Source organism: Vulpes vulpes, chromosome 4 (assembly GCF_048418805.1).
Source record: "Vulpes vulpes isolate BD-2025 chromosome 4, VulVul3, whole genome shotgun sequence".
Classification (NCBI taxonomy): Eukaryota; Metazoa; Chordata; class Mammalia; order Carnivora; family Canidae; genus Vulpes; species Vulpes vulpes.
In genome coordinates this window covers 43,979,502-44,000,621 of record NC_132783.1, presented here as the reverse complement: position 1 = coordinate 44,000,621, position 21,120 = coordinate 43,979,502, and the positions used below count along the sequence as shown (strand labels likewise).

At 35.4% G+C, this 21,120-nt stretch overlaps 1 protein-coding gene across 1 annotated transcript in view; it reads left to right on the top strand.

Moving 5' to 3' along the window:
- Window positions 1-247: 247 nt before the first annotated feature.
- The window catches only part of MTTP (microsomal triglyceride transfer protein), a 44,852-nt gene continuing 23,979 nt past the window's right edge, over window positions 248-21,120 (top strand). Inside the window, exons 1-8 of the mRNA XM_026015646.2 lie at window positions 248-450; window positions 5,800-5,987; window positions 7,285-7,428; window positions 13,089-13,196; window positions 14,401-14,517; window positions 14,831-14,970; window positions 16,954-17,104; window positions 19,220-19,377. Of these exons, the coding sequence (XP_025871431.2) occupies window positions 390-450; window positions 5,800-5,987; window positions 7,285-7,428; window positions 13,089-13,196; window positions 14,401-14,517; window positions 14,831-14,970; window positions 16,954-17,104; window positions 19,220-19,377 (1,067 nt within the window). The 5' untranslated portion in view covers window positions 248-389. The remainder of the gene's footprint in view (window positions 451-5,799; window positions 5,988-7,284; window positions 7,429-13,088; window positions 13,197-14,400; window positions 14,518-14,830; window positions 14,971-16,953; window positions 17,105-19,219; window positions 19,378-21,120) is intronic.

Sequence of the window (21,120 nt, the reverse complement as noted above, 5' to 3'; positions counted from 1 at the left end):
CTAATATAGGACAATGATACTGTGTATTGAATAGAGAAGTATTGCCACCAGTTTTTCTCAAATGTCCTTCAGCACTTCTGAATTTATAGGAAGGCAGACTGGTTTAGATCTCAAAAGTGAAATTTTTCTTGATTTTCCTTCTTGAGTTAAAAAAAAATTAAATGGAATGAGACACCAAGACCTACAGCCCACCTAAGTTTAATCATTAATAGTGAGTTCTTTGGTGAACTTAGGTCCTCATTTTGGAGTTTGGAATCTGACCTTTCCCCAAAGATAAACATGCTTGTTGCAGGTTCTGAGGAGGGTCACTTCCTGGCTGCCATCAGAAGAGTCCACTTCTCAGTGACTCCTGGCTGGGAACTGGATGCATTAGAGGGTAGCTAGTCAATATGATTCTCCTCGCTGTGCTTTTTCTCTGCTTCATTTCTTCATATTCAGCATCTGTTAAAGGTAAGTTTGTGTTGCCTTTTGCTAAACTTTAATTTTAATCAGTGTGTGCATGAAAGAGAGAGAGAGAAATAGTGAAAGAGTTCCTAATTAAACCCTCTTCAAAACTACATAACTTTGGAATACTCGTGAAGGCATGCCTGGGTTGGAATGAAAACCAAATGCAAATTCCTACATACATTAAGAAAACAGAGGTTCCTTTTAGTTTCAGTTCCATAGACTAATGTGCTCCTTGCTTCAATTTCTCATTCATGGTCTATTTTTAAAAGGGAGAAAAGAAATGCCAACTATTGTTACCTGCTGCTGTTGGTCACTCAGTGAATGCAGCTCCTTCATTTGAATTGTAAAAGAGGATTTTGAAAATCCAGTTTTAAATTTCCTTGTAGTTGCTTAGCAATGTGACATCAAGAAGAATTAGACCCAATGAAAAAGGCGTTTGATTTGCCAAAGAATTATGAATGAAATGGTAAAGCATGCATTTAATTACATTACCTTTCAAAAGTGAGAATTATCATACTTAGTGAATTAAAGAAAATAAGGCTACATGGTGTAGATTTAAGAAATAAGACTTATTATCTTTGGATTAATAGTGTTACTAGTTATAGTTTCTACTTTAAAGTTGGTTTTAAAAAACATATGAATTGATACCTTTTAGAACAAACATATTTTATAAGGGATGGTTAGTGCAAGCTGAAGGAAATGTATTAATATGGAATCTTGTTTTAAATCAGCTAGAACATAAACAAACTCCTTGGATTTCTAAGTGTGGCCCCTGATGCAAACTAATCACTTTTAGAGTCTCTTAAGAGGACACACTGTAAAAACCAGTTAATCTAACACATAACTTAGCATGATAGGATCCAGTTTTAATAACTGTGTACTCTAAGTGACATAAAACAATTCACTTGCAAACTTCTAAAACACTTTTGGGATAACTAGTTCTTGATCATAAAGTGAAATTTGTCTCAAGATTTCTCTTGAGAGACAATCTTTGTTATTGAAGAAATAAAGGCAGGGCTAAATTTAAATTATTTCAGTTAAGCAAATCATACTTTAGGCTCTGGAACTAAAGATAATATTTTTCATCAGTTTCTAAAGTGTTTATTATTTAAAAATATAGTCCTTATTTGGTATTATCTGCTAAGTAAATTTTTGAGCATTTGAAATATGAAAGATTTATATACTATAATAGCAAATCTTATACCCTTATTATTTTGAGAAAAATAATTGAACTATAGTAGTTATTGTACACTTCTATCTTTTCCCACTCTATAAAGGAGAAAATTGGATAACTTGATGTTTTCCAACACATGCACATATAGAGACTCTAAGACACACGCACACACATCCAGGCACATACATGACAATGACATACAGAAATTACAGTTTAGAAGATGACAGATAGCTAGTTTGTTGTGTACAAGCTCAATGGTAACTCCGGAGTTTTATAACCTGAAGCTTATACAATTTAGGGGCCATCTTCGAGAAAAGATTGCAAAAATATCTTACTTTTGCAAATGTTACTGCAAGAAAAGATACGGCAAGAGTTCTCTTCCAAGATCTTGGAAGGAGCTTGGCCAAGTGAAGGCCCCAAAGTTTAAGCACCATTGGCTTCATGCTACAAGCTACTTATGTCAAATGTTATAAATAAAAAGTACAGGACTTGACAGCTCTCTCTACCTGGATGTAATAACTTTTTGTATTATGTTACCATGACTTCATTATAGATTCCTTACCCTTTGTAATGATTGACACTTAAGAAACAAACTACTTGTAATCGTCCATTTTTAAATCAGGCCATTGTAAGTTTTGGGATTTCATGTATCACCTCACAATCTATCTCAAACTTTAAAAAAATTATTTATTTTTACTTTTTAACTGTTCCATCTCAAACTTAATTATAAATGCAACTGTTTAGCAAATCCCCAGGTCTGGGTGGATGTTGAGTGCAGGTTGTACTGAAAAGAAGGAGGGGTGGGATTAGTAGGGACTAGGGTTCCTTTAGAAGAGAATAGGCTGAGTTCGTGAATGTCCTAAAGACTCAAGTTTTCCTTACTTTTTTTTCAATCATATTTCGTCATGGTGGATCTATTTTCAGTGCTTTCCTCGTGTTTCCTTTATAGTACTTTTACTTTTGCTAACCCAGGCATGAGCTTTCTATTCAATCTTCTTACCTCTAAACTGGAACTGTCCCTTCACTTACTGTCTTTCTCTCAGTCCCTAGCCTGACCTTCACTTTTCAGTTCATTCTCATTAATCATCTTCCAATCTTTTCCCCCTTATCCTTCATCCTACTCTTACTTTTTGCCTTATAGTTTTCTGTTGGAATCCTAAATCCCATTACCTATCCTTATCACTATTGCATGTGTCTTATATCTCACCTTGAATTTACCTAGTTTTGATAAATGCATATTTTAAGATATTTCTTAACAGACTAAAACTGAGAGTTTTGTTGTTTTTAAGTCATTTAAATTTTAAAATGGATTTGAAGGGGCACGTTGAAGAGGTTTTATCTAATCTCAGTTACAAAAGTACCGTTTTGCATACTCTGTAGAGCAACATCCTAAGAAAGAAATAAATGAACAGAATAAATAAAATATGCTTCTGTTGTCCAGTGTTGCCAGATCTCTGAATAACATAAACAGAGAAATACTTATTAAAGAGGAAAGGATAACAGGGACAATATTACAGCACAGTCCACTTATTTTAATCCTTTTAGGCTTTATCTACAATTAAAAGAGAAAGGAAAGGGACACCACTGTGGCTCAGTCAGTTAAGCATCTCTTTGTTTTAGCTCAGGTCATGATCTCAGGGTCATGAGATCGAGCTCCATGTTGGGCTCTGCGCGGAATGTGGAGCCTGCTTAAGATTCTGTCTCTCCCTCTGCCCTAACCCACACTTTCTCTCTCTCTAAAAATAAATAAATAAATAAATAAATAAATAAATAAATAAATAAATCAAACAAAATAAAAATAAAAAACAAAGTAGGAAAAAGATCTAAAATGAGGCCTATTTTTTTTGATCACTTACAAATCAGAGTCAAGAACTGATCTATAATGTATTGTCTGTTTTCACATTCATTGGACTGGTAAAGTAAAAGGGAAAAAAGATCAACATGATACTTTGGAAATCTTTGGAATTTAAGAGGGGCTATCTTCTTACAAACTTTTTGTAGTTATTTTAACAAACAGACATCTTTGTGTAGTCCACAAAACTTGGATCTCAGTAATTTAAACATCAGATTCTGCATTTTATCTGCTATGTTGGATTGAAAGCAGAGTCAGCTTTTCTCAGCTTGTGATATAATGCTTACCTTTCAGAACTGCTGTGAGGATTAGATAAGACATATATTTCCTTTATGCCCTCTGTGGAATTTGATAGGCATCATAAAAAGAAGGCCTATCTGGTCAAAATGTCTTTCCTGGCCAGAAAGCTAACATTTGAACTTGTAGCAGTATCACCAGTTAAAATGTAGAAGAGTTGGAGGTAGAAGAAGCAAGAGGTAGTCATAGACTTTGTCTCCTTCAAGGTTTTTCCTGACGTTTTTGGTCTTCTGTATCTTATATCTGTGGTTCTGAGTGATTTGATGCTTGGACACAGTCTGATTTTGTACGTATACTCTTAGATACCTGCCTCCCATGCTTCCTTCTCCTGGCCTTTTTAGATTCCTATTTCTTGTCTCCTTATCTCTTTTCTTTGAAGGTTTGTCAGAACACAATTTCACCACCCAAAACTTTCCAGGGGCTTTCCATCTCACTCAGAGTCCAATTCTAACTCATGTCCCTGCAAATCTCCCTGTCACCCATAGGCATCTATTTGACCTCATCTCTTGTAGTGTCTTTCACTTAATCCCAATCTCTTTGGCCTTCCTGCTACTCCTCCATTACACCTGCACTGAGCTCTTCTCAGGGCCTTTAAACTTGCTATTACCTCTATGTGTGTGTGAGGGAGGTGGGAAAGGGGTGGTGGAGGAGTAGGTAAAAGTGTGGGGATAGTGGGGAGGAGGCTCTTCCTTCCACAGATATCCCTTGGCTAGCCTAAAAGCCTTTGCCCATAATATTACCTTCTCAGGATGGTCTTTCCCTCAGCATTCCCATTATCTTTCCTGTTTCATTTCCCTTCATTAGCATTTCTAATACTTTATAATTTCCTCATAATCTTTTTTATTGCCCATCTCCTCCTCATTCAATGTAAACTCCACAAAGGCAGACATTTTGTCTGCTTATTAACTGGTATCACTCCAGAACCTAGGAAAGTGCCTACCACCCAGTAGGTGTTAAATACGTCCTTGTTGAATATATGAGCAAATTCCTAACTCACTCCCTAGGAATGAAAGAGTTCAACCTAAAGGTTTAGATGTGTGTGGTAAAGGAAGAGCATTGTCTCTAGAGCCAAACAGCCTGGGTTCAAATCCTGACTCTATCACTAACTGACTGGGTAACCTTGGGTAAAATGCATAATCTCTGCCTTTCCATTTTTCTTATCTATAAAAGGAGACTAATAATGGTATCTACCCCATCAGATTCGAAATATTTGATCCTACTCCTTCACATTTCTTTGGGTTAAGTTAAGCTGAATTAGAGAATGCGTGAGCTGCTCCATATATCAATTATTTTGGCTCACTATACTATTTGACATTTAACTGCCTCTGCCATATTAAAACCTGTACTAAGATTTTACGTAGTAAAACATTACTTTATTCAGGAGCAGCTAATTTAAATTTACATAGTGTAGCCTTGAAATGTACCTTTGTACTAAAAGTTTACTAAGGTTAAATAAACTGTAATATATTTATTATAATTAGTAGCGCAAATTACATTTCAGGGGATAGTCTTTAAATACCCAATAAGGAACTGCCTTCTAACCCTTAAAATTACCTCAACATTGATCTGTTGCACTGAAATGATATGTTAATTACAAATGTTTTTTTATTAATTTTGTAAAGCAATTCCTGGCTAAATCTTTACTTGGAATCATATCCAATATACCTCAATAAAGCTAGGGGGAGAAGAGAAATCATATCCATATAATTAAAAGCAATACGATATCTCCTTAAAAAAAGGAAGTATCAGCCAGGGCAATATTTAGGTTATCTAATTATCAATTAGGAATACAAACTAAAGTTTTCTGAAATGGAAGCTTATTTGTTTATTAGTTGTTCTTTTTGTTGTTGTTCAAGTCTATATTTCAGCAGTTGGAGAATAGAACCATCTTTCATTTAGCAAATATTACCAAGCTCCTACTAGGCACCGCTTTGCTAAATGAGGAATGCATTGATAGCAAGAAAGTACAGTCCCTTGCCTGACAGGTACCTTACAACTGAGCCTTGACTGTGTCACGATCTTTATGCAGGTCACACAACTGGTCTCTCATTAAATAATGACCGGCTGTACAAACTCACATATTCCACTGAAGTTTTTCTTGATCGGGGCAAAGGAAAACAACAAGACAGTGTAGGCTACCGAATTTCGTCTAATGTGGACGTCGTCTTACTGTGGAGGAATCCTGATGGAGATGATGACCAACTGATCCAAATCACTGTAGGTATTTTCTATCAGAGATGCAAAGATTACATGTCTTTGTGAAGTGTATCATTGGACAGCACTTGTTTTGTGCTCTTGGTTATATATCCATTTAGTTTATTATCTATCACTGAAATAAATAGATATACAGTTTAGAAGTTCTTGTTAATCAAAAGTGATCTAGTCTTTCCAAGTTGTTGAATAAGCAAAAGAAGGCATATGTTGGTAACTATAGCATGATATCCAGTTCTATATTTCACATTAATATTTGCATTAAATTAGAATCCATTTGAGATGTTCTAGGAGTGAGAAGAAGTCTAGAATCCATATCATGTGAAACACAATTAAGATCACTCTAACTGAAAGAAGAGATAAATTGGGAGCTCTCAATTTTGCTGAATTCTTTCGTATAACAGATAGAATTACCAATGAGGAAGTGAACCTATTCTATATTCTTCCTGAGGTAAGAACCAGGTGCTGTCTGGCATGGCAGTATTTGGTCAGTTATGATAGTTTAGATTTATGTGTTGAGAAAGGAGTTTAAATTAGATGGCCACTGAGGCCTTGAACTTTCAGTTTTAATATATAATGATTCCATATTTGTTTTCAAGGGTCTAAAGGCAATAGATTTCTCTAGTAAAGTCAGTTATTCTTCCACATGGTCGTGTGAAACAGGTACACAGGACCAAGATTTGTTCCTTTGTAACTGATAAGTAGTTGTTGATAAACTTCCTAATGAGTTGTCATTGTAATACATATGTCAAGTGATCTTTGCTTCTTTGGATGACTCTAATAGCTGTTGTGTCTTCCAAGTTGGATCAAAACTTCATCATCCACTTCTGTAAGCCATTTCTCTCAATGGTAAAGTACTTTGCAGAAAACATTATGCACTTCCTTGTTCAGTCATCAGACTGTTTATCTTTAATTTTGCATATATAAGTGAAGTATAATGGGTTATAATCCCTTTCAAAAAATGGTAAAGAAAGTGAAGAGACCCAGAAGACAGCAACAGTCAACATGATTGAGAGTGATAGTGACAAAAAAAAAAAGAGCCACTTTCCAGTTATAATTATTGTAAACCTGAATTCACAGATTTAAGTATCAGTATTTTTACCTAACTCAAAAACCTAATTTTTGGATGCCTTCTCCATTCTTTTAAAGTTAATGGCTAAGTCCTATAAATCATGAATTGAAAAACAACAGAATACATTATGGCCAATGCTGTTTATTGCTTTACCCCATTTTATTTTCTAAGAGACTGTGATGGAAATAGACATAGCAAATTTTTCTAACAGGTATATTTCCATGATTCCAGATGAAAGATGTAAATGTTGAAAATGTGAATGAGCAGAGAGGAGAGAAGAGCATTTTCAAAGGAAAAAACCCACCCAAAATCATAAGAAAGAAAAATTTGGAAGCTTTACAAAGACCTGTACTCCTTCATCTAATCCATGGAAAGGTAAAAGTGATTTTGGGGGTGTTCCATCTTTTTTCTTCTACTTTAAATTTTTCTTCCTTTCAGTAGTTATTATTTTGAGGTAATCATAATATCATTACTTTCATAGTAAATGGAAATTTTTCAAGAACAAATAAGCAGAGATTGCAAATTAAATGCTTCAGAAGTAAATCAAGGCATTGAATTCACTTATGTTTTTAGCCACTTGTTTCCTATTTTTATGAAAATCTTTATAGTGGAACCAAGTATTTGTTTATTGAGATGCATTATTAAAAGCTATATTCCTTCTTAAATTAGGAAGGATTAGAAAGGTATTAAAACACTAGGTCATCACAGGTGATTGTGTACATCATTTAGGAAAGTAGACAAATTATGAGATTGAAATGATCTAACTTGAATTAGTGATATTAGCTCATGAGAATATCAGTATCTGGCTATGTACAAAATTGAAAGGGCATAGCATTTTAAAGGGCATGGCATTCCTAAGGTAGAGTTGATTTTTCAAAGAAGCACTTAGAGCTTATTTTAAAACTATGACTTTGAAAAGCATTTTATATATTAAAGTACTTAATGAACACTATAATATCCATTTGAAAGTTTGCTCAGAGAATTCTGTAGAATGTGCATAACTATGATTTGATTGTAGTCTATTAAACTGGTCATTAAATGTTTGAAATTGAGACAAAATTGTGATCAGTGAATTACTAGGCATTACATATGTGGGCTTTTGAAAAGTATAGATATTATATTGATATACATAAAAATGTATCTGTAAAGATAAAAGCTCGATTTTAGGTACCAAAGGAGAAAAACAGTAAGGGATCTTCAGAGCTAAAGTGCTACATGTCTCTAAAATGTCTCTAGATTCACATTTTCTAGATTCAAATAAAGGTGAAAACAAATACATTAAATTATAAATTTCAGACATGTGATATATTGCTAATCATGATGTACATTTTTATATAAGGCACCGAAAAGGGATTCTTGCGTTGTTACTTCTACAACCAAATATGAATCCCCATCTCAAGGCTGCTTCTTTTCTCCTTGTCAAAATACTTACCATGCCTAACAGTTTGCTCACAGGCCTTTTCTTTTATAAAGTTTATGTCCTTCTAACCAGTTGGAAATAACCACTCCTCTTTAGAACCCTCTTAACACCTTGTAGCTTGCTTGTGGCCCTATCACTGTTCTTTTGGTCATTTGTGTTCATTGCTAGATTATGAGTTTCAGTAGAGAAAATTCCCATTCCTATGTATATTCCAGCTCCCCCCTCTCTCCTTCATGACCTTCTACTCTCTTCCTCCCCAAAGCACCCAGAACCGTGCCTTGCACCAACTTAGTGTTCCAGGAGACTTTCCCAATATTCTCCCAAACTCCATACTTTCCTAGACTTATTTCTATTCAAATGTTTATCACAGCATGTTGAAATCCTCTCTTTATTTGTCTGCAGTCAGCATTGGGCAGCAATTGTGTCTTTAACTGTATATTCAATGCCTGCTCATAGTAGGGACTCAATGAATGTAAACTAAAGGAATGAATCTATAAGGGTATATGGGGCTAAAATGAGTTGAACTTTGAGAAAGACTTTGGTTATTGCTTGCTTAATAATAGCTAAATTGTACTGAGCACTTACTGTGCACCGGAAGCCAAAGACATTGCATGAATTATCTTTTTTATCCTCATGAACACCTCTGGGAAGCAGGTGCTGCTTTATTATCCTCTCGTAATAGATGAGGAAACCAAAGTTAAGAGCAGTAAAGAAATTTGCCTAGGGTCACACAACTGGCAAGTAGTGCAGATGGGATTGAAACAGAAGGTCTGATTTCAGGGGCTAGACTGGAAACCTCCACATTATATTGTCTTCAGCTATAAGGATTTGGGAAGCACCACCTCTTTGGTTGACCTGTTTTATCCTCCAATGTATCTATTAACTCACCTGATTTTCATATGACACAACAAACATGAAATACCATTTTTTTCCTCTCTTGCCTTCCAGTGTGGAAAGACACTTGAGCCCATAAAATATTAGTTTCATTTATAATCTTAATAACAACCTACCATTTTATAGCCTCTTGGATAGCAGTTGAGTACAAAGTCTTTTGTTACACACACAAAAGGACTCAGTGCCCTCACTGTTCAAAGGCTGGGATGAAGCTGCCACATCATTATTTCAGTGACTCCAACATGCCAATTCTACATGAGCTGTGATTGCAATGATTTACGATAGCCTCAGGTTAAAGTGCACTGTGGTATCTATCAATGATATGATAAAGTACTCATTGGAAAAAAAAAATATGACCCTGGAGACTAAGAAGCCATGTGGAATTTTCAGCCACATCACTGTCAGAAAGATCATTATTTAAAGGATCACTTCAGCCTACTATGAGAGGATTATGAAAGGAAAGGCTGAGCTGCTGATTGGCAGTTTTATTAAAAAATATGTTCTACCTCAGGCTCAAATTAAGTTTTACCTCCTGAAATTTCTGTGACTTCAAGGATGCTCAGCAGCATGTATTTTTTTGTCCTGTCGGAGCCCCCGTTTTAAGCTCTTATATTTACATTATAAGCGAGAACTCATTAAAACACTCAGATGCATTATTTGTTGTATATCATCTTTTTTCCATGTCCACTCACCTTCCCCACATACATGTTTGGGCATGGCTTTAGTTTTGTCTACAAATCATAAGTGAAGTTGGAAACATGACAGTTACCTGGTTATGTTGATTAACACTGACAAGCAAAAGATGCCTCCAGTTACAGCATGGATTCTTTTTTGGGCCTAAAATGCTAATCCAATTAACTGGATAATTACCAGATTTCCATTTTTGGTTTTCACTGTCAGTATTGATTAAAATAACCTCATGGCTGCTTAGTTGGCCCTTTATTTTGTGTTGTTTCTAGGTATTGATTTGTTCTCTGAATCTGGCAGTATGGCTCCTTTATACACATTGAACCTCCATAAGAAATGTGACACCCTGAAATCCTTCGGTTGTTCAGATATATCTTTACTTGTCTGCTTTCCAATGTGTCATTCCCTAGCTATACAGTTAGATATATATCAAAGATATATTTAGAGACATAGCCCCAGCTAAGTAGATTAAATAAAATGATTAGTCTGTTTGCTGGGATTCTTTTTGCTTCTTTTGGCTGTTTCTCTTATTCTTAAAGAATATATTAATTAAGGGGATATATAGAAACATTTTTTTTCCTAAGGAAAAAATACAATGAATCCTGACTGATTCCAAGTTAAAATTGGCCCTCAAAATTTGATAAAAAGAGGCACTGCATCTCCTTCTCCTCAGCTCACCCATCTTCCTCTGTTTTTGGTTTCCTTGGTTTGAAGACTTAGTTTGTATAACTAGATGGTGCCACTGTTGCTTTCCAGAAGCTGTGGGCACTGTGAATTCAGATAAGAGTCCTGTGCTTTCAGATATTCAGAGTTCATTTCAGAACTGAATGAAGTAAATCAGTTTTATGGCCTGAATATAATAAAACTTATTTGATTCCTGTTACAAAATAATGAATTTAAGATTATTGCTGTGACAGCCACATGGATTGAACTGCAAAGTTCTGACTTTTTTTTTTTAATTATGAGAGCCTGCTTACTTCTAAGCATTTTGACATTTAGCTAATATGGATACCAGAGCTGTTTTCACTTTGGATCTCATTGGTCTACACTAAAACAACAGAATTTAGGCCCCAAAGATAGCAGTCGTACAAGTGAGGAGAACATATTTGTCCACTTTTCTAGTTTAGGGAGCCAATAAAAACCAATAGAAGAATGAAAAAAAATCTCTTTTTGTCTTCCAGTTTACATTGTTCCATCTGTTTAAGAAATAAAGTTGCTAATACCATTTTCTTAGAGACCTAGCAGTCAAGAGCAAAACTTGATCCATAGGCATGGGCTACTGATAAAAGAGTGTTTAATCTTTTGTATAGCCCAAAAATTAAATCAAAGAACTAGGTTTCCTGAAATTTCAAGTAAAACTTGATATAAATATTCCAGGCATCATTTTATAGCCTGGAAGGAAAGTGAGGATACTGATGATTGTACAAGTATTTTCACCACTTAAAAACTCCTTTTTTTGCCTCCTGAAGTACTTAAAACTCAGGTCACAAAAGTCACAGGCCATAGGCATATGCATATTACCAGTAAGAGAGTCCTTCTGGCTGTACCTGGGTTTAAGCAATCCACCTATGAACCTTTAGTAGTCCTGATATCTGGAGATACACTCCCAGAAATTTGAAAAGGAAGTTACACTGTAATTCTGAGAGGGAAAGAAGACCCAGTGTACAAAATAGAACATCAGAAACAGCCTTGGGTCTGAGAAATTGCCAGTGATTTCTTTGAGAATATGATACCATGGATTTTCAGACACTGAGGTCACCATTCCAGTTCCTTTTTAACCTGGACAAACACAATTCCAACATTTATAGGTTTGCTCAGTATAATGACTAAAATTGATTGCTGGCTAAAGTACCTAGTAAGTTTGTCACTAGGCAGAGTATATGTAGAAAATAAAAATAGAGATTTAAGGTACTGGTTTGGCTAATTCAGGCAAAATATTCTCTTCTAAGGTGTGAGAGGGTTTTCATATAGGTTGAATTGCTGAGCTTGGTATTAACTGAATTCATTGCATAATTTCTGAACTTTCTATTTTACTTGAAAAATCATAGTTGGTTTTAGAGAGAATAAGAAGGCATTCAGGATATTTCCAGTAGGAATGCTCAGCTATAATTACCAGAGACCTTGGGGATTTTTACAAGGAAGTTATATCCATTCTCTATTTCTAAATTATGTGATGTGTTTGGAGTTAATACAGGGTGAAGAGTGGCAGAACTTCCAGAAAATTATCTTTGTATTTTTATTCTTGTTTCTTAAACATGACCTAAATTATCAAATTGGTATGAGAGATTGTTATCACCCCTGGGCCTACAGATAGCAAGGGTAAAACAAAGCTAAGCTATTGACTATTACAGACAAATCACAGTCATCCTCTTCATTTCAACCTCATTTCCTGCCTTCTGAAGGGAGTCAAAGCAGTGCCTGTGACAGGCCATGCAATGATAGCAATTTCAACCTCAAATCCTCCAACCTTCTCTATCTCCTTATACTCAGGGTCAACATGAATCCTCTGGAAGGCCAGCAAAAGTCACCTCTGTGGAAGTTTGTCCATGGGCACAATGGCCATGTTTTGGTGCTCATCATAATCCTTAGAGACTGTGCTAGCTTATGAGTGTCAAGTGTGATGATTGCCAATCTCTTCCAAGAACTAACTGATTTCTTTGTTATTTTAAACACTGGTTCATTTTTGTTTCAAACAGAGTGACAGGAAGGGAACATATTGATATGTTCAAAGAAAATATTCCTGATTTCTCTTCCTTCAGCAATCCTTCTTGCTTTCACAGAAATCCCAGTCTAAATCGGTTTACCCTTTCTTTCCCTAGGCTATGCCCATTATGTTCAGAGACTTAATTATCCATTTCCCAAAATTTCATATTCTCAGAGTTTAGCTTCTTAGAAACTTAAATAGCTTCTTTTCACAAAAAAAGAAATCCTAGCTTTGAAGTAACAGGTCTCTATCTCCCAGACTGATAGATACTGCTATTGATACATAATGCCTTTTTGCTTCATTTATGTTTGTCTTTTTTTCCCCCACTAGGTCAAAGAGTTCTACTCATATCCAAATGAGCCAGTGGCCATAGAAAATCTCAAGAGAGGCCTGGCTAGTCTGTTTCAGATGCAGTTAAGCTCTGGAACCACCAATGAGGTACTTACTAAGATTAAGGATCCAGAATATTATTTACTTACCAAAATTGCTCATATGGATTTCTATTTGTAGAAATTGAGTGAAAAAGTTACTACTGTGGTAATGCTCAGAAAAGGTGAGTAGGGTGGTTAAGTCTCATTTACATTTGAAACTAATTACCATTTATCCCAATTTGTACTCAAATACAGAGTGAAAGAAATTAGAATCCATTATACTAAGGATACTTATAGAATGAATGACAAAGATGCAGAAAACATTGGGGAGCCTCTCAGTGGCATCACTGTGCGTCACTATCCTATGGGGACCTTATTTATGATATGGATTCCCTAGATTCACCGCAGAGATTCTGTCAGTAGATCAGGACCTGAGCATCTGTATTATAACAATTTTCTCAGATAGTTTGGAGACATTGTCAGTTTGGGGAACCAGTGGTCTATACCAGCCTCCTTCATCTTACAGACAAAGAAACTAAGGTTAGACTAGAGAAGTTAAGTGGCTTCTCCAGTATCACACTTTGAGTCAAAGGCAGAAATGAGTCTGAGTTTCCTCTTCTGAATTCAGCCAACCTACGAGTGGGTGAGAAAATCTAATGGCAGGGCTGAGCTAAGGGAATATGGGTAGTTTGCTAGAATAAAGGCTAGATGTGGTGCTGGCCGAGACATGAGGGAAGGCTCAGAGAAGCTAAACAGTCCATACTGGCTACATTTGCCCACACTCATATTGTTAATGTGACTTATAATGAGTTGAATTAATCCCACAGGTTTTTAAGGGTTTCTAATTATATTCAGCTAGTCAAAGAGCATGTGTACACATGTTCATGCGCACACATATTCACATCTAGATACAGAATTAAAAGTCAGGTTGTCTTCCCACATAATTACCCATTTACCAGAGGTTTTGATTATGACCAGGCCATTTGTCCAATTCTTACTAGATGTTAGAGAGAAGTAGGAAATCCTTTATTATTACTGGGGCAATAAGAGGATGGTGGGAAGACTGAAAAAAAGAGGATGGAAAAGAATCCATATGCTTCAGGAAACACTGAATTCTACTTGTCTTTCTGTCTTGCCAGCCTGGGCAAAATGAGTCAAAAGTCAGCCCCCCATGGCAATATCAGGAAACTCAATTTTCAGGCCACTTCCCACTGGAATTTAAATGGTCCATGTGAGAATCCCAAACATTGTATTTTTACTTTTCTTTTTAGGTAGATATCTCTGGGGATTGTAAGGTGACATACCAGGCTCATCAAGACAAAGTGACCAAAATTAAGGCCTTGGATTCATGCAAAATAGAGAGGCCTGGATTTACAACCTCAAATCAGGTATGGTTGATATTACTCTCTTTAAGGCATCCAAATAATTACATTTTGTAGAGTTAATTTAAAATAATAGAACAATAAGGTAACAGTATAATTTGGGAACGTTTATAATTTTTAGTTTAGGTTATTGTTTCACACAATATCAAATGAAAAGGTTTATTTTCGTATATTGTAAGTTTGGGCAGTGAAGGGAAGGTATTAAGGGGAAGTTCGTTTGAAGATTTAAAAAAGAGTTTGCTATTTGACTTGATTTAAAGATAAAAAGCTGATTGTTACAACTACAAATATGTATTTATGTATGTATGTATTTATTTAGGTCTTGGGTGTCACTTCAAAAGGCACAGCTGTTACTACCTATAAGATAGAAGACAGCTTTGTTATAGCTGTGTTTGCAGAAGAGATACATGCTTTTCGGATGAATTTCCTACCAACCATTGCAGGCAATATAGTATCAAAGTAAGATAATGATGAAATTTAAATTTTCCTTCCTATTCTTTGTTATATTGTTATGTTTGGTTTCTAAATATACATGTTACAAATGTTAAATGTAGGTATGTTATATATATATATATATATAATATATATCATTATATATAATATATATAGATAGATATAGAGTGCTTCCTCATTTTGACTATTAGCTTCTTGAAAACTGTGATTATATCTTGTTCACCTTTATTTTTAACATCATCTACAGTACTATATGGCATTTTTTAAAGATTTTATTTATTTTTTCATGAGAGACAGAGAGAGAGAAAGAGGCAGAGATAAAGGCAGAGGGAAAAGCAGGCTCCATGCAGGGAACCTGATGTGGGACTTGATTCTGGGACTCCGGGATCATGCCCTGGGCTGAGGGCAAGGTGCTCAACTGTTGAGCCACCCAGGGATCCCACTGTCTGGCATATATTAAGTACTTGCTGTTTTTTAATAGAATTTCATTTAAAATTGTACCAGTCATTTATTGAATAAAATTTACATTTAAAAAAGACAAACTACCTGATTCACTCTAGTTTATTTTCTAATTTCTCTGTTAGATGTTTCCAATGGTAAGGTTGAAAAGTGGTGGCATTTGTATGTTCTCTCCTTGAAATTTTTGTTGTTATTGTTGTTAAGAAATACATAAAAAGTTCCATAGTAAAGTCATATGGCAGAATTTTTGTATTTTTGATTTGTAGTACTTAACCATATTCAAGCCTGTTGTTTCAATGTGAGAAAATTTCTCTAGTAAGAAGTCCTCATGGGCTTAAGAACTAGAATTTTCAAATCTAAGAGTATATGTTGTTTTTGTATTTTAATATAGAAGTGTCCTAGCATTAAATATATTCTATCATATGCCATTTCTGTCAAATACTTTCTCTGAAGTAGCTCTAATATCAGAGGAGAGTGGATGCAAAGTCTTTGGAGATGTGCCTCAAACCATAAATGCTTGAAATTTTTTGAAGTCTCATCTGGATAGAATTTTTCATTTTACTTTGCACCATATTGTTTTCATATATATTCATATAAAATAAATATTTTAAATTACTTACCAGGTCTGTCAGGTTCCATTGTCCTACAGCAAAACACTCCCAATTTAGTGGTGCAAAAAGCAGCAGTCATTTTATTATTCTCTCTCAGAATTCTGTATCTTGCCTTGGCTCAGCAAGGCATGCCTTGTCGGGTCTGTTCTGTAGTTGTAGTCACCGACCAGAGCTGGTTCAAAGGTTATTTCTTCATCTATTTATTATCTGGACTGGAAAAACTCAAACTACTGAGGCTCACAAACATGAGCCTCTTTATCAACATGTGGCCTCTCAAAATGGCGGCTTTAGGAGCCAGACTTTGTACATAGCAGCTCAAGGCTCTGAAGGGACATGCACTTCTGGCATTCCAGATGAAGGCTGAATTTCCTTTTAAGATTTGGCCTTAGAAGTCATGTAGTGTCACTTCCATTGTCCCTCTCTTAGTTGGGGAAGTCACAGAGTCCTGCCCAGGATCAAGGATAGGGATACAGACTCTACCTCTTGATGGGAAAGAGACAAGATTCTGAAAGAGCACAATAGGCAAAAATATCATTGAAACAATATTTAGTAAATAAGATTTCTTAATTGTCTTAGTTAATAAGTGATGTGTGGTTGTATTGATGACATCATTTTCAGAAAGCAGGGCTAAATTCAGAAGTAGTAACATCACATATCTTGCTCAGCATCTGGGCAAGTTTTCTTCCCTGTATTCTGTTAAATCCAGACTCAATTTTTCAAACCTTTGAGTAAATTTGTTGCTCCAGAAAGATTTCATAATTATCTTGAGGTTTCTGTTACTGAGATTTGCAGTTTGAAAGACACGGACCTACGTAGCATGAATAAATTAGTATCTGGTTTGCCAGAAGAATGACAATCAGTAGCTTGTTCATTCAAAAGAAAGCTGTTAATGTGATATTTCTTTTCCTTGGTTGTACAGGCAGAAATTAGAGCTGAAGACCACTGAAGCAGGCCCAAGACTGATGCCTGGAAAGCAGGTTGCAGCTATAATTAAAGCAGTTAATTCAGAGTACAGAGCCCTTCCCATTATGGGACAGAACTTCCAGAGCGAGTGTAAAGGATGCCCTTCTGTAAGTGTGAATAACTGGTCAGATAGGGGCATAATCATGGCTTAAAATTCTATTTTCCTTTTGTCTCCAATGGAAGCTTCAGTCAATTCTTTCAAAAAAAGTTTATAAAGAGCTACCAACCACCACTGAATTATAATGGCATCAGCACTTAACAATATGCACCCGAGATGATGTGTAATCCAACAATGATTAACAAATAATTACCATCCACTCATCCCAAATTTAAAATGTTATGACTTAAGGGCAGCTTCTGAATAGTATGCAGGAGGGGATAGAGGGCTTAATGAAATTAGAGGAAAGCATATAGTGTCAAGAGCATGGACAGGGATCTGAATCCTGAAAGTTCTGCCGCTGAGTAGCAGTGAGTCCTCAGGTTAATATTTTACTGAGCTCTGAGCTCAGTGTTCCGAGTATTGCTGTGAGAACAAAAAAAAGGATACCAAGCTCTCTACTAAATTAGAAAACACTTCTTTACCACACCCCAAACTCCCCTACAATTGTGGCCAGAAATGAGATAGCACATCTCCAAGGCAAAGTATTGATCATCGTTAACATTTTCAATCCAACAAAGAGAAATTTCATTTATTGCCTAAGTCACCTGTGAGGATGCCCACAGACAGAAATTTTCTGTCTAACATTTCCTAATACTTAACCTCTTGTCAGGAGAGCAAACCCGTGGCTTCATGCTCTGTTGGTAGCTACCGGAAGATGCCATTCCCTTGGATATGATTGGTGTTCAGAGAAGTAGAGTTATCAAGTACTAATATATAGTTTGCTTAAAGTATAAGACATTAGTTCCTTGCTAATTTCTCAAATTTATCAAAATTGAACTAAGGGAAAAAACAAAAAGGAAGAAGAATTATCATTCTTAAATCTTATTTTTTTATTTGTTTTTCTTCCATATATCAGTTTATATTTCAGTAATTTTTCTAATGTGTGCTATGAAGGTGGAAATTATTTAAGAAAGTGGCTGATGAAACCAGTCATCTTTTATAATGCTGTGAGCTACTTATTTCTCTCCCCATGGTTATTAAATATTATAAACCATTTTAGATTTTTGATAATTACTTCTTCCTTGTTGTAGGAAGGATGATGTCTTTGAGGAATTGCTTTTCCAATTTCAGTACATTGTCATCATTGCAACCCTTTAAAGAAAAGAAAATCTGAATTCACACTGGTGTGCTCTCTGTCCTCAGAAATGACCCAGTAGATATTTATTTAAGGATAGCTGGAGTTTTGCTTTGGAATATCCTCTTAAGTTTAGATAACCAAGATAGATTTTAAAAAGAGAAATATATGTCTATTGCTTATTAGAAGGAGTAATTTAAATATTGGTAGCATGCTGATTATTCCAGAATAAGAGAGCTGGAGGTCACTAATGGGATTAAACACATTATTTACAACTAGGGGAAAAGTGGTAAACTATGAAAAATCAGTTACTTAGCTTATTTCAAAGCCAGAATGTCACCAATTAGAATTATTTACTTATTATTGTTAAAACCACAAGAGAATAACAATAGTATGAGAATTACCTTTATCTAGATACTACTCAACATATAAGTAATGAACAGTTCAGACCTCAGCATAATTAAACATTGAACTTTATAAAAACAATAAAATAAAGAGATAGACTTGGGAGTTCAGTTATTACAGAGACTGATTTTCAGCGAGGTCCTATTACACAAGAAAACTGGCACAATAATTTAGCAGTTTTAATTTTTTCCCCCTCCAACATATCCTGCTGTTAAGGAAAATTCTGCATAGTTGCAAGATGGTAGTCAAAGCCTGGCCTTAGATATAATTCCCTTGGTGTAACTATGTAATGACCTTATTGGCCCAGGAGCCTGAGTTCTTTGGAGCTAAGTACTAATAGACAAAAGTGGTCCTCCCGCAGAGGACTTGCACACAGGGTCAGCAGGCCTCTATATTTGTCTCTGAGAGTCACAGAAATGTGAGAGGGGCAAGTGACAATCAGGTATATTGAGGTAAGATACAAAAAAGCTTCTGCTTTCAGTTACAAGGAAACATTTATTTCTGGGGATAACATCCCTTTTCAATGTGGATGCCCAGAGGCACACAAATGGCATGTGAGCCTGCAGCAGTGTTTCTTTGCAGCTCGCGGAGCACTGGCAGTCCATCAGAAAACACCTGCAGCCTGACAACCTCTCCAAGGCTGAGGCTGCCAGAAACTTCCTGGCCTTCATTCAGCACCTCAGGACTGCAAAAAGAGAAGAGATCCTCCAAATCCTAAAGGCTGAAAACAAGGAAGTATTGTAAGTTCCCAAATCTTGTGTGGGGTTGTCTGTAGACAAGCATTTCCAGGTTATTGGTTTCTTTTTAAGCAAGAAAGATCCTTTTTAATCAACTGGCCAACTTCCAAATTAATTACTGCATTGTTTTGCATTTTCATCAAACAGCTATGCCACAATACAGTAATTTAACCATTACTTGCCCAGAAATGTGCCAACAAAAGGTTTTAGCAGTGACTCAGAATGAACATTTTTTGAGTGTCTATGAGTTTAAATTAGGTCCACATTGGCAAGTAGATAAGGAGGGGGTAGGACTTCATCCTGACATGGATGCATGTCCTCCCCCCTGTGTTTGGACCTATTAATTTACATTTGAAAATATTCCAAAGTTGATTATAAAAACAAAAAAAAAGGGGTATGACTTCTTTTTTTATTTTAAATTTAATTACCAGTATATAGTAGATCTTTTGTTTCAGATATAATATTCAATAATTTATCAGTTGCATATAATACCCAATGCTCCTCATATCATGTGCCCTCCTTAATGCCCATTACCCAATTGATCCAACTATGATTTTATTAAAGATCCAGTGACCATACCCATTGAAGCCATTTTTTTTATTCAGAAAATTGAGAACTAAGGTATATAGTCAAAGAGAATCTAGAAAAAAAGAAATCTGAACATTATTTGAATGTTTGGTGGAAGTGTGATTCATTGACATACATAGTAAAGATAGTTGACTTAATTCTCAAATTTACTTTGTAAATACAAGTGTTTTTTTTGTCTATAATAAAGATTTGTAAATATAAATTCACCTGTATGATACTAATTACCCCAATGATACTGAAGATGGTTCAATTAATTTAACAGCCAAAACTAGCCATTACCATAGTAAATAATGGAAATTGGCCAACTTATACACACACACACACACACACACAGTAGCAGTAGCAGTAGTCACTGAGTTCAAAGGACTCAATTCTACAAAGAAAAGAATTTAGCTTTTTTTCAAAAAGTCTGTTTATTCTTTATTCTATTTGTTATTTACTTGCTTTGAGGACATTTTAAAAAATTGATAGGAATTCCATATGACTAACCAGAGTTGGTTGGCCTCTTCAAAAATAAATATTTGAACTAGAAGTTGAAAGATACACAAGTCAGAAATTCTCAGACTCCTGTTTTAATCATAAAACTTTGAAATATATTTGTAGAGAGATTTGTCTTTATAGAAAAGGCAAGGGTACTGACAAGAAAAGTTTAAAAATTGGCCATTAGTTTAGAATGGAGATTGCATTAAACTTTAACCTTATTTGTGTCCTAAAAGCCTTAAGATAGAAATTATTTGGATTATTTCATGATGTATTTCCTAAATCAGATTACAGGTTTCTCCTGCTACCCAAAAGTAGAACCTCCCTATGAAACCTTTTATAACCTAAAATAGTTTAAAGCAAAGAATTGTCATTAATTTACGTGGAGAATTTTTGAGTATTTTCAAACCAAAAAAAAAAAAAATAATAACCTCTCAGGTTTTTCTGATACCTTAGGACACATCTTGCAAATGCATACACAGAATACATTGAGATAAAGCCCAGATGCTCATAGACACAGTTCTAAGCTATGGTGGCCTGATGCTGAGATCCTGAGTATAGTTTCTTGGGAAGAGGCTTGGTGGAACCACTCTTCCTGCTCACGGTGCATGGCTGCCTCTATAACAGGCTTGCTGCAAAGCACATTGAATACTATTTTACTTTTAACTACCCCCCCTT